Source organism: Bidens hawaiensis, unplaced genomic scaffold (assembly GCF_021521415.1).
Source record: "Bidens hawaiensis isolate Kalapana, Puna unplaced genomic scaffold, B.hawaiensis_p1.1 tig00011076_1, whole genome shotgun sequence".
In the NCBI taxonomy this organism is placed as follows: Eukaryota; Viridiplantae; Streptophyta; class Magnoliopsida; order Asterales; family Asteraceae; genus Bidens; species Bidens hawaiensis.
Window position 1 is genome coordinate 373860 of NW_027491854.1, and position 19896 is coordinate 393755.

At 33.7% G+C, this 19896-nt stretch overlaps 1 protein-coding gene and 1 pseudogene across 2 annotated transcripts; both read left to right on the top strand.

The window, feature by feature from the left end:
• The first annotated feature begins 1228 nt into the window (after positions 1-1228).
• Positions 1229-3608, top strand: LOC143537013 (heat stress transcription factor A-5-like). The gene is made up of 2 exons (XM_077030886.1): positions 1229-1493; positions 2344-3608. Exons 1-2 carry the CDS (start codon positions 1272-1274, stop codon positions 3436-3438), a joined length of 1317 nt encoding a protein of 438 aa, XP_076887001.1. The 5' UTR covers positions 1229-1271; the 3' UTR covers positions 3439-3608.
• Positions 3609-5599: 1991 nt separating this feature from the next.
• On the top strand, positions 5600-15837 carry LOC143537033 (RNA cytidine acetyltransferase 1-like; annotated as a pseudogene). The gene is made up of 25 exons (XR_013135978.1): positions 5600-5814; positions 10727-10883; positions 10972-11094; positions 11169-11342; positions 11439-11549; positions 11681-11814; positions 11927-12020; positions 12157-12255; positions 12382-12518; positions 12603-12703; positions 12780-12903; positions 13003-13090; positions 13173-13272; positions 13349-13401; positions 13481-13658; positions 13742-13779; positions 13905-13997; positions 14081-14260; positions 14354-14465; positions 14551-14623; positions 14698-14836; positions 14910-15038; positions 15115-15240; positions 15321-15386; positions 15468-15837. The product of XR_013135978.1 is annotated as an RNA cytidine acetyltransferase 1-like (transcript).
• Positions 15838-19896: the final 4059 nt, after the last annotated feature.

A 19896-nucleotide genomic window follows, 5' to 3' on the forward strand; every position in this document is an offset into this window, starting at 1 on the left:
GAAACGAACAATTACATCTTCTTCAGATTATTGACAAATATTTCTTTTCTTTGACACATAATGATAAAAAAGCGTTGTTTGACAAGAGAAATGATAAAATCGATAATTTAAGCTTACCACATGGACCGCAATCAACTCCGTATAATATAATCAAATCCAGTACGTTTGGTTTGACAATTTTGGAAAAGTAATGAGTTTAACCAAAACAAAAACTGATTCTTTCACCAGAAAGATACACATGAGGCAAGTAATTTGTACATTGTTATTGACGTACTAAATATATGTCATGACTCATGATAGCATAAACCAAAATTATAAATAAAATGTAGTTTACTTTTAACAATCATCGTGCACGGTTAATAGTTAATACAAAGGTTCACAACTTTAATTTTGCTTTCTTGAAATAGTAAAAAATATAACAAAGTTAAAATTGTGTTTTATTTTTAAGTTAGTATGAGTGTTTAAATCGCTAAAACTAACTAAAGAAGTTGGGCGATTTGGTCATTTTGAAATATATACAGTTCGGTTTTGATGGTTTGATAGTTTAAGATCTGATACTTTGATTTACCATTTGAAACTTGGATCCCATCGTAAAACCAAACCGGCCGTTTAACATTTATTTATTAACTTTTTTTATTTTAATAAAACATGTATTATACTATTATATACATGAATGATCCTTCTTAACCTTTTTTTTAAATCTAATACAAAATTACTCTTTAAAAGTATGTTTTTTCTATGCCGTCAAAATCAAACTATCAAATCGTAAAAACGACTTATCCAGTTATTTATTACAAAACCACATTACTTATTTGACCCCATACTTTTGTCAAGTCAAGCTAGCCGGATCGTGAACACCCCGGGTAGAGGTGCACAAGCTAACTGGTTAACTGATTTTTAACCGGAAATCTAACCGGTTTACCATTTTTTTTTATTATTTGATAAAAAAGCCAGGTTTTTTCAGGTTATTCACCGATTAACCGGTTCATTTATACCCGAAACCGGTTAATTCCCGCCAAATAATTAACCGGTTATCGGTTAACCGAAACAAAATCAAAATATTAAAAAATAAAAAGGACATTAATGTAATAAGAAAAAACACCAGGGTTCAAAACATACAAAACTGAAAAGGGGTGACAGTATTCCCACGTACGTCGTCGTTCCGCTGTCTAAACTTGACCATGTGGCACCTTTAACTGGTAAAGAGTCAACTGTCATCGTAATCATTCTCATTGCCAATTTTGGGGGTTTTCAAATTCTTCCAACTGCAAATGGACGGAAATCAAGCGGCATCCAGCGGCGGCGGACCGGCGCCGTTTCTTCTGAAGACGTACGACATGGTGGACGACTCCGTGACGGACGAAATTGTGTCGTGGAGCACCAAAGGAAACAGTTTCGTCGTCTGGAATCCGCCTGAGTTTGCTCGGCACTTGTTGCCGACCTATTTTAAGCATAATAATTTCTCCAGTTTTATTAGACAGCTCAATACTTATGTAAGCGATTGCTGTTGTTATTCGTTCTATTTTGTATCAATTGATTTGTTTTGTGTGTAGATTGTTTGATTTGTAGGTTATTTGATTGATCTAGTGTTAATTCTGAACTTTGCAAATTAGTATATTGCTATAAATAGTAGCATTATTGATTATAGTCAGTGTGAATAATGATATGTAGTTATAATCTTTATATGCAGCCCGAGCTCGACTCCTTTGCTATTTATTAATTAAATTGATATACGTTTTAAATTATTTATATATATTTGGATAAAAACCTTAAATGAGCCTAAGCTTGGCTGTTCAGTGTGAAATTAATACATAGAAGTCTGAAAGAGGCAATAGTTAAAAATACGCGAGCCTAAATAAGCTTCCCATACAAAGCTCGGGCTCCGGAGTTCGGAAAAACTTGGCTTGTTTCGAGCTTTTTATTGATTGGATCTTGTGTAGCTCACGAGCGGCTTGGCTCGTTTGCGCCCCTATGTTGGTTTAATTTGGTTGAGAAAAATGGAGAAGAAAGAGAAGAAGGTGAGTTATTTGCATATCATGTTGTTAATTGTTACCTGAATTTATTATCTGTTATAGACATGTTATTATTTGATTCATCATTATCTAATTTGAACATTACGATAGTTATTGACATTTTATCATTATCATTAGTAGGTTGGCTTAATCATAAATCTTATCATTTTCATTTTAGTCTCCCTATACAAAGCTATTTGGTTTTCAGCTATTCAATACATGAAAAATATTTTTCATAAGTACAATTTTGTTATGTTAATAGATACAGTGTTTCTTAATAGATACAGTTTTGTCATGTATAAGTTAATTAACTTGAATGCTTTTTTTACAGGGTTTCAGAAAGATTGATCCCGAAAGATGGGAATTCGCGAACGAAGAATTTTTAAAAGATCAAAAACACCTTTTAAAAAACATTCATCGCAGAAAACCGATTCACAGTCACAGTAACAACCCTCAATCTTTAACAACCGACCCTGAACGAGCTGCTTTTGAGGAAGAAATCGATAAACTCACACGTGAGAAAACTTCACTTGAAAAAAACATAATTAGATTTAAACAACATCAACCCGTTACAAAACTTCAACTTGAAGACCTTACCCAACGGGTCAACACCATTGAACAAAAACAAGACAACCTGTTGACTTTTCTAAAAAAAGCATCTCAAAACCCCGAGTTTGTTAATCACCTCATTCAGAAACTCGAATCCATGGATCTGTCGGTTGAAAACAAGAAGCGAAGATTACCTCGGTCACACACTTCCCCAGAAGACGGTCATACAGACAATCACAGCCCATCTCGGCCTGATTTTGGACCTGTTTTTCATCATGATTTCTCAAATAAGCTTCGACTCGAGTTGTCACCAGCCGTTTCGGATGTGAATTTTGTTTCTAACAGCACGCAAAGCTCAAACGAAGACGGTGGAAGTCCAAATATTATATTAACTGAAGACTGCACGAGGACGAATGAGATGTTGACCCCTGGCGGGCCTCAAGACCTGATAGATACCTGCGCATCGTTCGGTTTTAACTCTTTTATGCAGAAAACCGGGGCATGTTTAGATAACAATGAAGAACCCGAGGACCATTTATCGTGCCAGTTGAATCTCACTTTGGCTTCTTGCGTGTCTCAAACCGATCTGTCTCAAGCTACAGTTACAATTCCCGAATCATTTGAGGGTATTCGAAAAACCCCAGGTCAAAATGTGACTCATGATGGTCAAACTAATAATGCAGCTGCACCTGCAAATGTTCATGCCCGGGTTAATGATGTGTTTTGGGAGCAGTTTTTGACTGAGAGACCGGGTTCTTCGGATGTTGAAGAGACGGGGTCGAATTTAAGGTCAACGCCATCGTTTGACCAAGAAGATACAAGATCGGGTCAGGTGTCGTATGGGAATTCAAGGAATCTGAGGAATCTGACTCTTTGAGAAAGATATTATAACACTGAACGTGGTTGTTGGGTTTCAAGGTTAGTCTCGCTTTGTTTTAACTTTTATATATTAGTTTATATGTGTATAATACTTTTAACTAGTTTTGTCTTTTCTGCTTGAATAAGTTGTAAACAATTTGTTCTTCTTTGGTTCTTGAATTACGTCAATTCACATGTGAAATACATTTTTCTTGATTTTCTTCTCGTTTTCATGTCTGGTTTATAACGATGTTCATACATGTCTGCATATTATGAAAGAAGGTTCACAAATTAGCTATGTAAATACTGTATGAATATCAGACACCTTACATCGCTTTTAAATCCAAGCTTTTAACGTTTTAAATACGATTCAGTGTTGAAGACATCGATTGATGGTGCATTTGCTCTGTAGCGAGTTTCAAAATGTTATTTTGTTCTACACAATACATAGATATACTTTATGAACAACCTTATGGGTTTTTTTTTTATTTGTAGATGGTTTAGAGCTATATAAGTATTTCTAGGTATTTTCCGATAAATATACAATTATGTAGTTGGTTTGCTACACGCCATCACATATGAGCGAACTCAAGGAAAATCCGACAATGTTTTCTTTGAGGTTGCTAGTGTGGCAAGCAATAAGCAAATAGAAATAAGAAAATGTAAAAAAGAAAACAATTTTCTTTTATGAAATGTTTTATAAAGGCTTGGGTTATACATACACCATGTTGGTTATTCATACACCAGGGTAGCCTATACGAGTCGTATAGGCTCTATACGGCTCTTATAGGTGCATGGTCAAGTCATTTTCAAGCAGAAGTGTCAGGTTTTATTCTTTTGTATCGTATAGCCCCTATACGGCTCGTATAGGGCTATATGACTCGTATAGGGTCTATTTGACTCGTATAGTTTTTTTTTTCAATTTTAAAACTAAAAAATATTAAAAACAACACCCGAGTTGGTTACAAAATAAAAATATACATAACAACCTACGTACAACATGAGCGTTTCGGGGTAACGACTCTTTAGATGTGGTAATGCAATCCATTTTGGTTGACACATATATGAGTTATCTAAGCTTTTGAAATATAATTGCTATAAAAATAGTTTCATTTTGTTGGTGCAGATGTTTTGGCTCGTGTTAACTCAACTTTTGAAATATAGCCTTTTGAAAATCTGATACCTGGTCTATACTGGTCGTATACCACATATACGAGTCGTATAGACCAGAAAAGTAATTAAAAATCTCTAGTCAAAGTACATGCTGATGCTGTATATACGAGTCGTATAGACCCTATACGGCTCGTATAGGTTAGACGAGTTACGTAGGCTAGACGAGCTGGAAAATCTATACGGCTCGTATAGGGTCTATATGGCTCGTATAGACTGCAAAAAGCTGCCACACTGACACGTTCGTACGCAAGTCAATAGGTTAGGGCTATACGACTCGTATAGGCCTAATACGAGCCGTATAGCGTTATTCCCACACCGGAGGGCTGGTGTATGCATAGCATGAACAAAGCACAAAAGGTCCACTTATTCATGGTCCTTAGTTACCATCTGTTATCTTTATTAGAGTAAGCTGAGTCGAATTGACTCGATTCACATTGATCGTAAAATACGAGTCAAGCTCGAACTGGACTTATTGAGCTCCCTCATTGAACAACCGTATTGTACCGCATGATTTTTCTTGATTAAAGGACCGTTTAATGTTTTTAGTAAGTCATTTACATCAATTTTGATTTCATTAACTGATACTGTTATGTATTATTGTTATGTATTATTGTAACTTTTTTTGGACGGCTAACCCATGCATGCTTTATACATACAATAAATCTACATCAATATTTACAATAAAACTAAAACTTTTAACCATTTGAGCATGACTTATTTACATGTCTGATTTCATTCTAGAAACATCCACGGTTAAAATTACGCCCCCACCCTTCGCAGAAACATGAAATTATTTCCTTGTTATATGTTTGAACTGGTCGACATATAACCTTGACCAGGCTTAAATTTCCAATTCTTGGTGACGAAGCAAACATAAACTGATACACTCTACATTAACACGTCATTAATAAATTAATACAAGTAAACACAAACACTCACCAACAAATGTGTATAAATACACACACACATACATACAAATATCTAAAAAGTCAAAGACGACATTCTTAATGGCGGAGGGAGTCACAAGTGAAAGTTCACACCTCCAACGACCAGCAACCACCGGCTGCACCGTTTGCTTAGTCAGCTTAGATAATCTATCTGGCGGTGATAAGATCACACGACTAGCGTGTCACCATTACTTCCACCGTCGATGTATCAAGAGATGGCCTTCGTGCAACGGCACATGCCCAATATGCCACCATGCGGTTTCAGTACCAATCAGGTCACGTGCTACAAGACATGATCAGTTAATGGTGGGCAATATACGTGTGTCTCATGTGTTATCGCCCCCAACCTGGGCTGTGGGTTTACCAGCTTATGGAACTCATTGAAGCCCTCTTTTTCAGCAATGATCGGTGATGTATGCGAATGGTGATCGGTACTTGAACTTGAAAATGAAGACATCAAATGTGTTTTGGCATGGTTTAGAAGCATGGTTTGGAATGTGGAGTAATCAAAACACTGTAGCGAGTTTTGATGAAGAGTGACAAGAGTCACTGCAAAACAAAAGAGTATTGTCGACGGTCGTCAACCAACTAAAGAGACATTCTCAGCGGATTTGACCGCCATTAATTATTACTTACTTGTTTAGTAGTGATTTGTAAAGATATTGTTTGGAAAATTATGGAGTTTGAGGAATGTGTGTAACTACTAAATAAAACCAAGTGTTTGTCCAAGGTGTAGTAGAACTTTAGTCTAAAACGACCATAATGATACAATTTGAGGCATGGACAAGATTTCTATGTGAGTGCACTTTAATTGATATAGATTAATTTTTTATAGCATATTTGTTATAACATATGATATATGTTGAAACCACATGTAATATGAATATTATTTTTTTCTTCTGTACCTAAAACCAATATTTGATCTAATATTCTTTGTTTTGGCTTGTCATATTCTTTAGCGAGATGGTTGATGTTTGTTCTTTGTGGCATCAACAAGAAGATATATTTTGGACGGATTTGACCACAAATGGTACCCATTTATTTAGTGAGTTGTAAAAATATTTATTGGAAAATTATTGTGTTTGATGAGGAATGTGTGGGTGTGTAACTAATAAACAATGCCAAGTGTCTCTCCATGTTGTAGTAGAACTCTAGTCTAAAAGGATACTGTTTTTGAGTCATGGACAAGATTTCCATGTGTGTTATGTTTTGATGGCGATTTAAGGTCAAAGGGTATATGGATCAGTGGGTACCCTCCAATTATCCGATGTGGCACCCTCCTCATTCAAATGAGGCCAGTGAACATCGTTCCCCTCCTACCTCATTTCACTAGTGACAAAGCTGATGAGGCGCAGACGTGACGAATGAGGTGGGAATGGTTCAAGTAAACCCTACCCACCAGCCTAATTAATATATAACTTATTTTTTAAGCATACTCGTTAAGATATAAGGATATGTGTAATTTTAAGATCGTTTTTGTTTCTTTTTGCATATATGTTGAAACCAAATGTTATATGTTCACTTATATTAGTTTCCATTTCTGTATTAACTAAAAGTTCTAAAACCGAATATTTGATCTTTACTCTTTGTTTTTGTTTGTCCTTTGCTTTTGCAAGGGTTGATCTTTGCGGCATATATTATTAATATACCCCAACAGTGATCATTGGTTCAGCTTGTTCATTAAGGATGGTCAGAGTCGTCGCTCCCACAACCAAGTGGCGCCGAAACTGGTTGAGGGGGGCGTTTTTACCACTTTACTTTTAATCTCTATACTTTTCACATTTTACTTAACTTCAATGCTTTTCATAGTTTACAAGCGTGTCACCATTTTTTTTTTGTTTTCATTTTTAATCCCAACATCTTTCCATTTCAACTTTGGTCCCCAGCACTTGTAATCTTTCAAAAATTGTCATCTAACGTTTCGGTCTAAACTTTGCGAGTTACAACACTGCCACGCCCGTGTGTGTGGTTCAATGTTTTCACGTCTATTTTCTCAGTTCCACGTTTCGGTCATAAGTCGACTCAATTATTCTCTTCTATATTTGACGTTTCGGTCTAATGTTTACGTGTTAACACGCCACAGTAGATGTGTGAGGTTAAACATCTTTACATTTACTTTCCGTTCAGTTTAGCTCCCCCCCCCCCCCGGCGTCAAAATACAAGTGCAACGCCCCCATCACACACGGGTTCGATAAAATGTTTAAAGATAATTAGGACAATGCGCCAGAGTGTAACTGAATGAAGGTTAACTAAGAGCATTCTCATCTCATTCACCATCCTTATCTCTATAATTACACTAAAAAACAATACATTTATCTCTCCTATTCAATTAAATAATATTTTTTATACATTTATCATTACAGTTTTCTCTCTCCTCTACTCACAACCAATCAAACAAATATTAAAAAATAAATAGGGGCAAACAATGTTCCCCAAATGTTTCCCCAAATTTACAAAAAATCTCTACATTTTTTTCTCCACCCTATAATTTATACTCACACCCACTCAAAACTTCACCCTATAATTTACATACTCTCCTTACATAAATTTAGGGAATGAGATGTAAATGCTCTAACGGTTGTTAATATGACATATTGTATGGATGTTTGGAGTTTGGACCCACCCACCCCTAAGGTTAAGTGTAGTGGGCGAGGGCTCGGGCTCGGGCTCGGGCGACAAAGGGGCGAAATTGGGCGCAAACACCGCCCCCGGGCGATATGTGGGCGAAAAGGGGCGGGGGCGGGTTGTTTTTGTCGCCGTGGAAGAAGAAGAAATATTATTATTTTATTACATGTTATGTGTGTATATATATGTATATGTATATATGTTGTGTGTGATATATATATATATATATATATATATATATATATATATATAGGGAGAGAATCATGAGAGAACTCCTTTTTATGGAGAAAACTAGAGAACTAATAATGAAATATTTTTAATTTAATTAAAAAAAATATGTTTAAATTTTTTTTTCTTTCATCCTTCTTATATGTTGTTATTCTTCACCACAAAAAAAATATAAAAATGAAAAAAAATAAAAAAATAATTGTGTTGTATTATATGCAATAAAACACTATTGTATATATGGAATAGGCATTAGTGCACATATGCACTACAATACTACACTGACAAGTTTTTTTTAGGAACAATATCATCTTATTATAAGGAGGAAAGAAAAAGAAATCACAAAATATTTTTTTAAAAATAGTTAAAAATAATTCTTTACTAGTTCTCTAGTTTTCTTTTTAAAAGGAGTTAATCCCACCCCTATATATATATGTATGTATATATGTATATATGTTATGTGTGTATATATATGTATATGTATATGTATATGTGCTGTGTGTGTATATATATATGTATATACAAAATGAATCCTAGAAACAACCCGAACCACCCATCCATCCTTTCGGTCAACACCATGGTTCGCAAAACCAACCGAACTTGAATTTACAATGGAACCCGATGAACCTAAACCAACCGAGCTATCCGTTTCAATTTCCCGACCCGAACCTAAACATGTACGCCAACCGAGCTACAATATATGTTTTTTTATATTTTTAATTATGTATTTTTTTTGTATTTCTTTTTAATTTTAATGCATTTTTATTTAATTATTTGAAGAAATTGGTTTTTATTTAATTAGTTTAATTATAAAAAGAAAATAATAAAAAAAGATACCGTGGACCCAATTTGTAGCCCCTACACCATTACACCCCAAAAACAAATTCGCCCTCTTTGCTGACTGGACGTCACGTGTCACAATTCGCCTCCATTTATAGCCCCTCCACTGCATATAGCCTAATTAACAACTAATTTGATAATTTGGGCCCAACCTTAGGCATATATTTATTTATTTATTTAACTTAACCCGCCATATACGAGGTCTCGAGCTAATTCACTCAGCCGTCAGAGCAAGCAGTATGACGAGGAAGAAGATGGACGAACGAATCAGAACCCTAATTCAAAACGGAGTCAAAAACAGACACCGTTCACTCTTCCTTATTATCGGCGATGATAATGCACACAACCAGGCACAACCAGGAACTTGTTTTCTTTTTATTATTATTATTATATAAAATTGTTGTTATATGATCGTTACATGCACTGTTAATAATTACTTAATAATATGTGTTGCGATCTGCAGATTATAAAACTCCACGAGATACTTAGCCACTCAGTTATAAAGTCTAAACCTAAAGTTCTCTGGTGTTACAAGGATCGACTCGAACTTTCCAGGTACCTTCTTACACTCACTCACTTTTAGTTAGCCTCGGGTTTCGGCTAAAACCAAACAAAACTAAAATCCCAATCTGAGAGGTAAAATATGCAAGTTCACATGAATCGAAACTAAGTACAAGCTACTTTCTGATTCATTATAGAGCAAATTTGACAAATAAGATGAAATGCATAAGTTCACACAAATCAAAACCAAATACAATCCAGAATCTCATCTGCAACTAAATTAGTGAAAACCGTTGTATGTTTCATGTTATGAGATATAAACAGTTTGACCTTACAAAACATAAAAAGAAACATCAACCGCGATATGGTTACAAGAAGAGCTCCACAATCAGCAGCAAGTATCTAATTCTGTTTTTGCCCGTTCCCATTATTTGTAGTGTTATGAGAAACACATATTAATTAGTGCTTTTGCTAAAGATGAGACGCTTACTTCAAAGCTCGAGCTATTCCAAGAGCAATCTTGAGATGAAGGCCCGATATGATGAGATGCACATCACAACAAACACCTCGAACACCAAAAAAAAACCATTAGTTGCCATCATAATGGGTCACTTTCAACCCTTTTAATTTATTCACCCAAAAGTATACAACTTTATTAATAGTTGAGCTTGAATTTTTGGGCCGAAAACTAAATATTGTGCTATGAATTTGTGTCTGAATCATTTTGTTTACTAATAAATATTTGGGTTACATATTTTTTAAGTTCTTGTAATTTAAAAATTAAAAATGAAAATCTATAGATTCAGTTCGGTTGGGTTTTCTCTGTTTTTATTGCATGCAAAACCGAAACCAAACCGATTTTTTAGTAAAACCAAACCCTCGTTTCGGTTTTTTTGGCGATTTTGGATCAGTTTTTCTCATTTTCTGGTTTTATGCACACCCCTGCTAGTAGAAAGTTAGTGGCTAAGTTAATGTTCCATTGTTTGTGTCTCACAGTCATAAGAAAAAGTGGGGCAAGCCGGTCAAGAAGCTCGTGACTAGCCCAGGGATGGATCCTGAAAATGTGGATCTTTTTTCAAGAGTAGTTACTTATTGCCGGTACAAGGATTCTGAGAGGATTCTTGGAAATACATTTGGCATGTGTGTACTAGAGGTAGATTGCATTTCATCATGTCTTTAAGTTTAAGTTATATTATAGCCGGTACATTTTAATATGCATAATTATGTTTTATTCACACCAGGATTTTGAGGCTCTGACACCAAATCTTCTGGCTAGAACTATAGAAACAGTGGAAGGCGGTGGATTGGTTATTCTGTTGCTTCATTCTTTAAAAACGCTCACTAGTCTATACACCATGGTTATGGTATGAATTGCATCACAAGCTTATTATACAAATAGCAATTGTAATTATGAGTTTGCTAATGGTATTACTTGCAGGATGTTCATGAAAGATTTCGCACAGAATCCCATTCATTAGCCACTGGACGCTTTAACGAACGTTTTTTACTTTCTCTTGCATCGTGTGGTTCGTGTATGGTTATCGATGATGAGTTAAACATATTACCAATTTCTTCTCACATGAAATCAATAACACCAGTTCAAGTAGAAGAGGTACATTTCTGGTTTCTTTAACAATATTCTAGTTTTTCTTTGTATAAAACAGTTGAAATTCTGACCTTGTTTATGCGTTTTTTTTGGCAATAAAAGGACTCCGAGGGTCTCTCAGAAGCAAAGCGAGATTTGAAAGATCTGAAAGAGCAGTTAAAGGATGACTTTCCTGTTGGTCCACTGATTAAAGAGTGTCGCACATTGGATCAGGTACTGATGTTTCTTATGTTGCTAATTATATTTATTAAGTAAAGATTAAAAGCATGCGAATGTTTCTTGATTATGGAATTTTACACTTCTGTACACATGAACTTAAACATATTGTGAATGTTTTTATTTAGGGTAAAGCTGTAATTACATTTCTTGATGCGATTCTGGATAAGACACTGCGTAGCACGGTGGCTTTGCTTGCTGGTCGTGGTCGCGGGAAGTCGGCTGCACTTGGTCTTGCAGTTGCTGGAGCTGTTGCTGCAGGGTAACAATCTGACTTATTGTTCTATTACATGAGATATAAACAAGTTTGAAAACATTGATTTTGTTATATGCATTGATCTAATATTCTAATCAACATATGATCGATTCTGCAGGTATTCAAATATTTTTGGGACTGCTCCTAGCCCTGAAAATCTTAAAACATTGTTCGAGTTTGTACAAACGGGATTTGGCATGCTTGAGTACAAGGTGAAAGTTGTTTATATTTCATATTTTATAATTAATTCAGAGCATGTAACATGTTATTTAGTGTATTGTATTGGTTTTTGTTTTGTATAATTATGATTGTATCTATTGTTAACATATTTTACTTACAATTTTTTAGGAGCATTTGGATTATGATATTGTCAGAAGCTCAAATCCAGAGCTCAAGAACGTCACTACCAGAATAAATATATACAAACAGCATAGGCAGACAATTCAGGTTTTCATGCATGCATAACTGCCCCTCTTGCATATTAATTAATTCTTGTGTTATATTCTATGTTTTGGACCTCAATTTTCTATTTTTGTAGATACTTATAACTATATAACGCGTCGTCTGTTGCAGTATATACAACCTCATGAACATGGAAAACTGTCTCAAGTTGAACTTTTGGTGATTGATGAAGCTGCAGCTATTCCACTGCCAGTTGTTAAGTCCTTAATCGGGCCTTATCTGGTTTTCCTTTCTTCTACTGTGAACGGGTATGAAAATACATATATACGTATGCATTTGTGTACAACGTCCCATCTTTGCATATTCTTAACTGTTGTATATCTTTCTTAAAGTTATGAAGGGACAGGACGATCTTTATCATTAAAGCTTTTGCAGCAGTTAAAAGAGCAAAGTGTAACATCTACAAAGAGCAAAGACGCCAATCCTAATTCTGGTATGATAAGCCTTTAGTTAATTTCAGTTGATAGTTTGTTTTAAACCTTATTATGATTTAATTTGTTTCAATTCAGGGCGGTTATATAAAGAAATAGATTTGACTGAATCTATTAGATACGCGTCTGGTGATTTGGTTGAATCTTGGCTTAACAGTTTACTTTGTTTGGACACAGCAAATTCCATACCTAGCATTAACAGGTTATTTTTATATATTAATTTATTTTTGAAAAATCATGCGTGCTGTTATTCTTATTATTTTGTCTGCGTTATTAACTTATAATGTATTTGTGCAAGTAGGTTACCTCTTCCGAGTGAGTGTAATCTTTATTATGTTAACCGGGATACGCTTTTCTCATATCATAAAGACAGCGAGTTATTTCTGCAGGTAGTTACGATTTACGAGTCGATTTTATTATTGCTTCTTTGTTTTTTTACTCATTTGACTTACATATTTTCACTTTATTTAGAGAATGATGGCTTTATATGTTGCTTCTCACTACAAAAATTCTCCAAATGATCTTCAATTATTAGCTGATGCACCAGCTCATCACTTGTTTGTGTTACTCGGTATACCTTTTATTTGCTCGTTTTTCTATATATATTATTATTATTATTATTTACTATAATAATATAATGTGTGCAGGTCCTGTGGATGAATCAAGCAATAAGCTCCCAGATATTCTTTGTGTCATCCAGGTTTGTATTGTTTTCATTTCTTCTAGAAGCTTCATATTTAGTTATTTAAATGGTTGTTAATTAACTGCTGCACATACAGATCTGTCTTGAAGGAAACATTTCAAAGGCTTCTGTAACGAAAAGTTTAAGTGCCGGTCATCAGCTTTCCGGGGACCAAATTCCATGGAAATTTTGTCAAACAGTTTCAAGATGAAGACTTTCCAAGTCTTTCCGGTGCCAGAATCGTGCGCATCGCTACACACCCGAACGCAACGAATGTACCTCTACTCGCTTCATTTTATATTTTTATCTTAAATTTTTGAAGTGCAACATAAATGATTGCGATCTCTTTATATTGCAGCTTCGATATGGTTCAGCAGCCATAGACTTGCTAACAAGGTAGTGTACTATATCATGATTTTTGTTTTTGCATAGAAACAAACACAACTGATCGAAAATCAATTAAAAGTAAACATGAACTTTTACAACTCAATTCAGTTTCATTATTTAATATTTTGGTGTAGATACTTTAGGGTGAATTCACTAACATCTCTGAAGCAGACACCCAGAATGATCCGGAACCTTCACCTGTCAGAATTACCGAAGCAGCCGAGAAAGCAAGATATACATATATTTTTAATTATTTTTACATTTGTTGTTTCTTTTATTTCTGACAAACATTTTCTGTTAATATATCCAGGCGTCATTGCTCGAAGAAAACATAAAACCAAGGTCAGACCTTCCAGCTCTGCTAGAACACCTATCAAAAAGACCGCACGAGAAGCTACATTATCTTGGTGTCTCTTTTGGCCTTACTTTCGACCTCTTTCGCTTTTGGAAAAGACAGAAATTTGCTCCCTTTTATACATGTCAAATTCCAGTTAAGCTTATTATTTACATTATCATAGTTATTCTCTTTTTTGTAACACTTAATCCTAATTTCCTTCCTGACCATGTTTTGATTTGTTTTCAGAATCCCGTTACCGGTGAGCATACTTGTATGATGCTGAAGCCTCTACATACCGATGATATTATTGAAGCTAGTGGATCAGATGAATTGGGATTTTTTGCTCCTTTCTATCAAGGTTTGCATACTTATATAAATTTTATTATGTGTAATTAATTCTAAACTTTATTATTGAAAATTAAATTTTTCTTGTATGTCTTTAGCTTTCAGGTCATCATTTGCTAGGCTTTTGTGTTCTCCTAGATTTAATACAATGGAATGTCAGCTTGCAATGAGGTACGTCTCTCGATCTATTATTAATTAACTTTTCGTACATAATTTTAATTGTGTAATAATTTTTGCGTTTACAGCATATTGGATCCAAAACTCAGCTTCACAGAAGACCTTTCATCAACAATTTCACGTGATATATACGGTGATATCATTAAGTCTCCAATCAGTATGAAAAGACTGGAAGCTTACGTGAACAAAGACGCTGATTATCATCCGGTAATAAATCTTCAAATTATAAAAAATTAGTTTTTTAAACAAAACGTAGGCTGATATTCGTGTATATTGACAGATTTCAGATCTGACACAATCACTTGCATACTTATACTTCGAGGAGAAGTTACCAGTTTCGTTATCAAAAGCACATGCCTCTGTGTTACTATGCATGGGCTTACAGAATCAAGATGCTTCTTATGCTGAGGTTTAGTTTGTTTTTAATTGAAATTTGATTAGTTATTTCAATATATTTATGTATATTATTTTAATTTTTTTTATAGAGAGTGATGAAGTTGCAAAGACATGCAGTAATGCCATTGTTCCGTCAAGTGATGAAAGAGTTTCACAAATATTTGAATTCGGTATCTACAAAAGAATTTAAAGCAACTCTGCCTCCAGTCAAAGAAGTAAGTCACAAGTTTAATTTAATTTAATTTAAATTTTCTTCATTGATTAATAATGTCTCCTACTTATTATTTAATTTCAGGTGGAATTGAAGCCACACGAGATTACAGCGGAAGAGGATCTCCGTGAAGCTGCGAAAAAAGTCAAGGTTTGTTTCGTTGACCATTGATGACAGTTGACTTAATAATTGATATTTGAACTAAAATTTGTTTTGTGATTTGTGTTTTAGGATGAGTATAAAGCAAAGAATGATGGTGTGTTGAACCCGGAGTATCTCCAAAGGTATGTGATTGCTGACAAGGATGCAGCGTTCGAGAGCGCTTTGAAAAACGGGGGTGGTAATGTACTGTCGGGTGGTGTGATTAGTGTCGAGTCGAGTAAAACGAAAGCCGAAAAACATGGGAAAGTGAAAGATAGCGGTAAGAGTGACAAGAAAAGAAGCAAGGATAGAAGTTCTTCCAAATCATCAAAGAAGAGTAGGATATGATCGATTATTTATGATGTGTTATTCTACTCTTTTACTAGTTCTGACTTGATTTGTTAGTTTTTTTTTATTATGATGCTATGGTTGTAAGTTGTAAGTACACTAAGTACAAAGGTCTTTGGTTCTTAGATACAATGTTGTTAAGATGCTATGGAGGGTTATTTATCGCATTTACAGGTTTATAAAATCTTTTTTTAATTTAGTATAAAGTTATTTAATATTTTTTTCAGGCAATAAAATATATGATATTCTGTTTATAAATTATATCAATGTATTGTATTAGGAAAAAAAAATATAAAAGTTAACATGAAATATTTTTACAATGATTTAACTACAAAATAAAAAGTTTGTACTACAAAAAGGAAAATATGGCTTACATCAATTGACTAAAATATAATCAGTGTATTTTTGCACATCTGAAGTTTATATTCTGACCCTCTCGCAAAAAAGTTCTAGTTTCGTCACTGATTGTAAACTAATTAACAAATATAAAAACAACTAATGTAAATAGTAAAGAATTAATCATTTAACTTGTACATTTACCCAAGCCTAAGGTGATCATTTAAAAACACCTTGTTACTGTTGGTGAAAATAACGTGATGTTGCTAACATTTCCTCTCGTCTTTATTCACATGTTCTTGGGTTGAATCTTGTTTCACTGTTTTCCTATCGTAACTTTAAGATCGTTTGCCAAATACAAAGCTACAATTTACCCGATCCTATTGCTTAATAAAATATTAGCAAAGTTTTATAAATTTAGGTTTTCTTGATTAAAAAATAAATTCACAACCTAAGTAGAAAATGTTACACTATAATATACTCGGAAGTTACACGGTATATATATTTATATAATCTATAGCTTCTTGAAGGTTGAAAATTGAACGAACTAGAAAACGTCACTTGTCCTCGACAGTTACGCGGTATTCCAAGTTTTGGTCTTCACACGATTATATAAAATATTACAACTCATAAAAATTAATAATATTTTGCGCGCGCACACACACCTATATATATACTCAAATATACGTACATTGTACATACATATATACAAACAAGTTATAAAGTCAACGACCACGATTTTAATGGCTGAGGGTGTAAAGAAGGGATTCACATGTGAAATTTCACACCTCCGGCCACCGGCAAACACCGATTGCACCATCTGCTTGGATAGTCTATACGGTGGAGGTAAGATCATACGACTACCGTGTAACCACTACTTCCACCGTGGATGTATCAAGGGATGGCTTTCTTGCAACAACACGTGCCCAATATGCCGTCGTGTGGTTTCAGTACGAACAAGATCACGTGTTACAAGACATCAGTTAGTGGCGGGTAATATACGTGTGGCTCACGTATGTTACCAGCCACCACGTGGGCTGTGGGTTTACCAGCTCATGGGACTCATCGAAGCCCTCTTTTTCTGGGACGATGGTGACGTGTACGAATGGTGATTGGTACTTGAAATGTTTGAAGTCGATTTGGAATTGAAGACATTAAATGTGTTTTGGGATTGTTTGGAGACATGGTCTAGGAGTTGAAACTAAAACAAAAGGAGTATTGGTTACCATGGGACATCACGGATGGGAAAGCCCGGACGTTTGATTATGTACCGTCAATAATCTTGGTTATCGACGAATTTGACTAATGATGATGCTCCTTTATTTTGTAGTGAGTTGTAAAGATGGTGTTTGGGTGTGAGTTTGATGGGAAAACTACTAAATAAAACCAAATGTGTACCATATATTCTAAGTTTAGTCTAAAAGAATACAATTTTTGGACATGGACAAGATTTCCATTTGAGTTATATTTGACGATGACTTACTTTTTTTAGTATACTCGTTAAGGCTAAGATATGTATAATTATTAGATCAAGAACCACATATGATACGTTCTCTTTATTTTGTTTAACTATACCTGAAACCAAACTGTAATAAAAACTTAGTTTATTGAGCCTACAATTAAAATAAATAAAATGCAGAATTATAGACACTTTGGATACACATCAAAATCAACCGTACAACACATCAAAATTCATACTTTATCCAACTAATAAATTTTTCATCATCAAAGTTTGTATTAACATAAAAGAGTATTCGAATATTTGAGTTTCAACCATCTTTATAAGATGTATTATATAAGTTAGCTAGAGCTTTTAATAAAGTTAGATTTAGCTTTAGTCCAAATGGCTTCTTAGCTACACATTGTTTTACTGCCAAATTGTTTTCTTACTCTTTGTTTCTCACATACCACATGCTTTAGGTGGTTGTCTTGTTCCAGAATCCAAAATATAACTTCTTTTAACATTAGTCCAAGTAAGAAATATCATATTACTAGTCTGAAATTTTATTTGGGTTTGGTGTACATCCTACTATCCAATTAAAATAAATTAGTTTGCTCCACATGGCCCTTTTCTATTGGACAATTGTCTTTCTTTCCAAATATATCTTACACTTCTCTATTTTTCTTATAAATTAAATAAATCAAAAAAAAAATTCAATTACCAATAATTAATGTAACCATTTAAGTTTAAGTTTCAATGCCCGGTTTCCAATATTCAATTATTTCAATATTTAAATTTCAATACCCGGTTTATAATTATTTCAATGGGTGATATGTATGTAACCATTTAAGTTTAAGGTTAATATGTGAATTCCCTTTTCAAATCTTCCATTCGTTTTATGTAGTATGAATCGTGTTCCATACATATCACCCATTCATTGTGTTCTTAATCCAAACTTATTATTCATGGTTTTTCAATTTGATGGTTTATTCAGTAACCGGTATTAGTTTCGTTGATGGACATCGTTCGTTTATAAACCCTAATTCACATCCATGTTATCTGTTTTTAGATGCCAATCTATTCAACCATAATTCTAAATTCAGGTATGTTCTAACATGTTTGTACTGAATCTGATTTTGTATGATTGATTCGAATAGAATCAAGAAATTAGGGCTGATTTTGACTTTATCTAGTCTTTTTGTGGGTCAGTCTGCATCTAGCTTATTATTTTTATATATAAATATATATTTGATGTGGATTTTTGTTCTTCTGTCTGGTTAAGAGGATTTCATTCTTGGATCATGTGAATCATGATTCAGTTGATGTTATCACACCAAAAAGAAGCAGTTTTTGGAAAGCTAATATGGTTTTTGCTCTAAAAAGTCTTTATTGAAGTCATATATTAACAAATATTGGTAATTTTGAATTATTCAATAAGGTTGTGCATTTTTTGTTTGTTTTATGCGGTTTGTGTTTACAAAATTTGCTGATTTTAACCTCTAAGTTATTTGATTGGCTAAATAATTTAATTATCTAAATAAATATGAGTATATGTTAATTATACCTCACTTACAAATTAAAACCAATAATTTTAGCAAATATCATCAAATAAGTCTCTCACCTTTTTTTTAATTAAAATCTATTGAAATTAATTGGTTAACTTAAATTGCTCTGTCAAATTGTATATAACTAGTTAAAATTAGTTACTGATTATGTATTAATAATAATAAATACTATTCATTTGACCAGTTGATCTTTCCTTAATATCACTATTATATAACATTTGTTAATATTCTCAATATTTTCATATAAATTTTGTTCAAAATTAAACTTCTGACCTTTCCATCATTGAAATGATGGTTACAATCATGCAATAACGATATGTAATATCGTTCAAAAATAAGTCCCATGGTTTTGAACTATATAAATCACACATATCATTCATACGTTCTTCGCACGGTTGATTTGAAAATTTCTCTCTGCTGCAACACTCATCTTCATTTACAACAAAGTTTGTATGTCTTTTATTTATTATAACTTATTTTAGATATACATAAATAAAAGCTGATTCATTTTTGGAGGTTAGTTGGATTCGTTCTACTTTTATTTTCGATTTCTTCTTCTTTATTTCAATTTTATCCTTTCATATATTCAGTTATGATAATATAAGTACTGGTTTTTGTTTATCAATCTTTGTTGTTTTGTTTTAATTTCGATTTTGTTTAGCACCAACCAAGATAGAGGACCTTGATTTTGACCTTTACTATATTTTCACCCGTCTGAATTGAAGTAATTCTTAAGTTACTATTCAATTTTAGTAATTGATCATAATTTGTTTACCGTAGTAGGTTTTGTAGTTGGACCAATTTTGTAACATTTATAAAGAAGAATGTG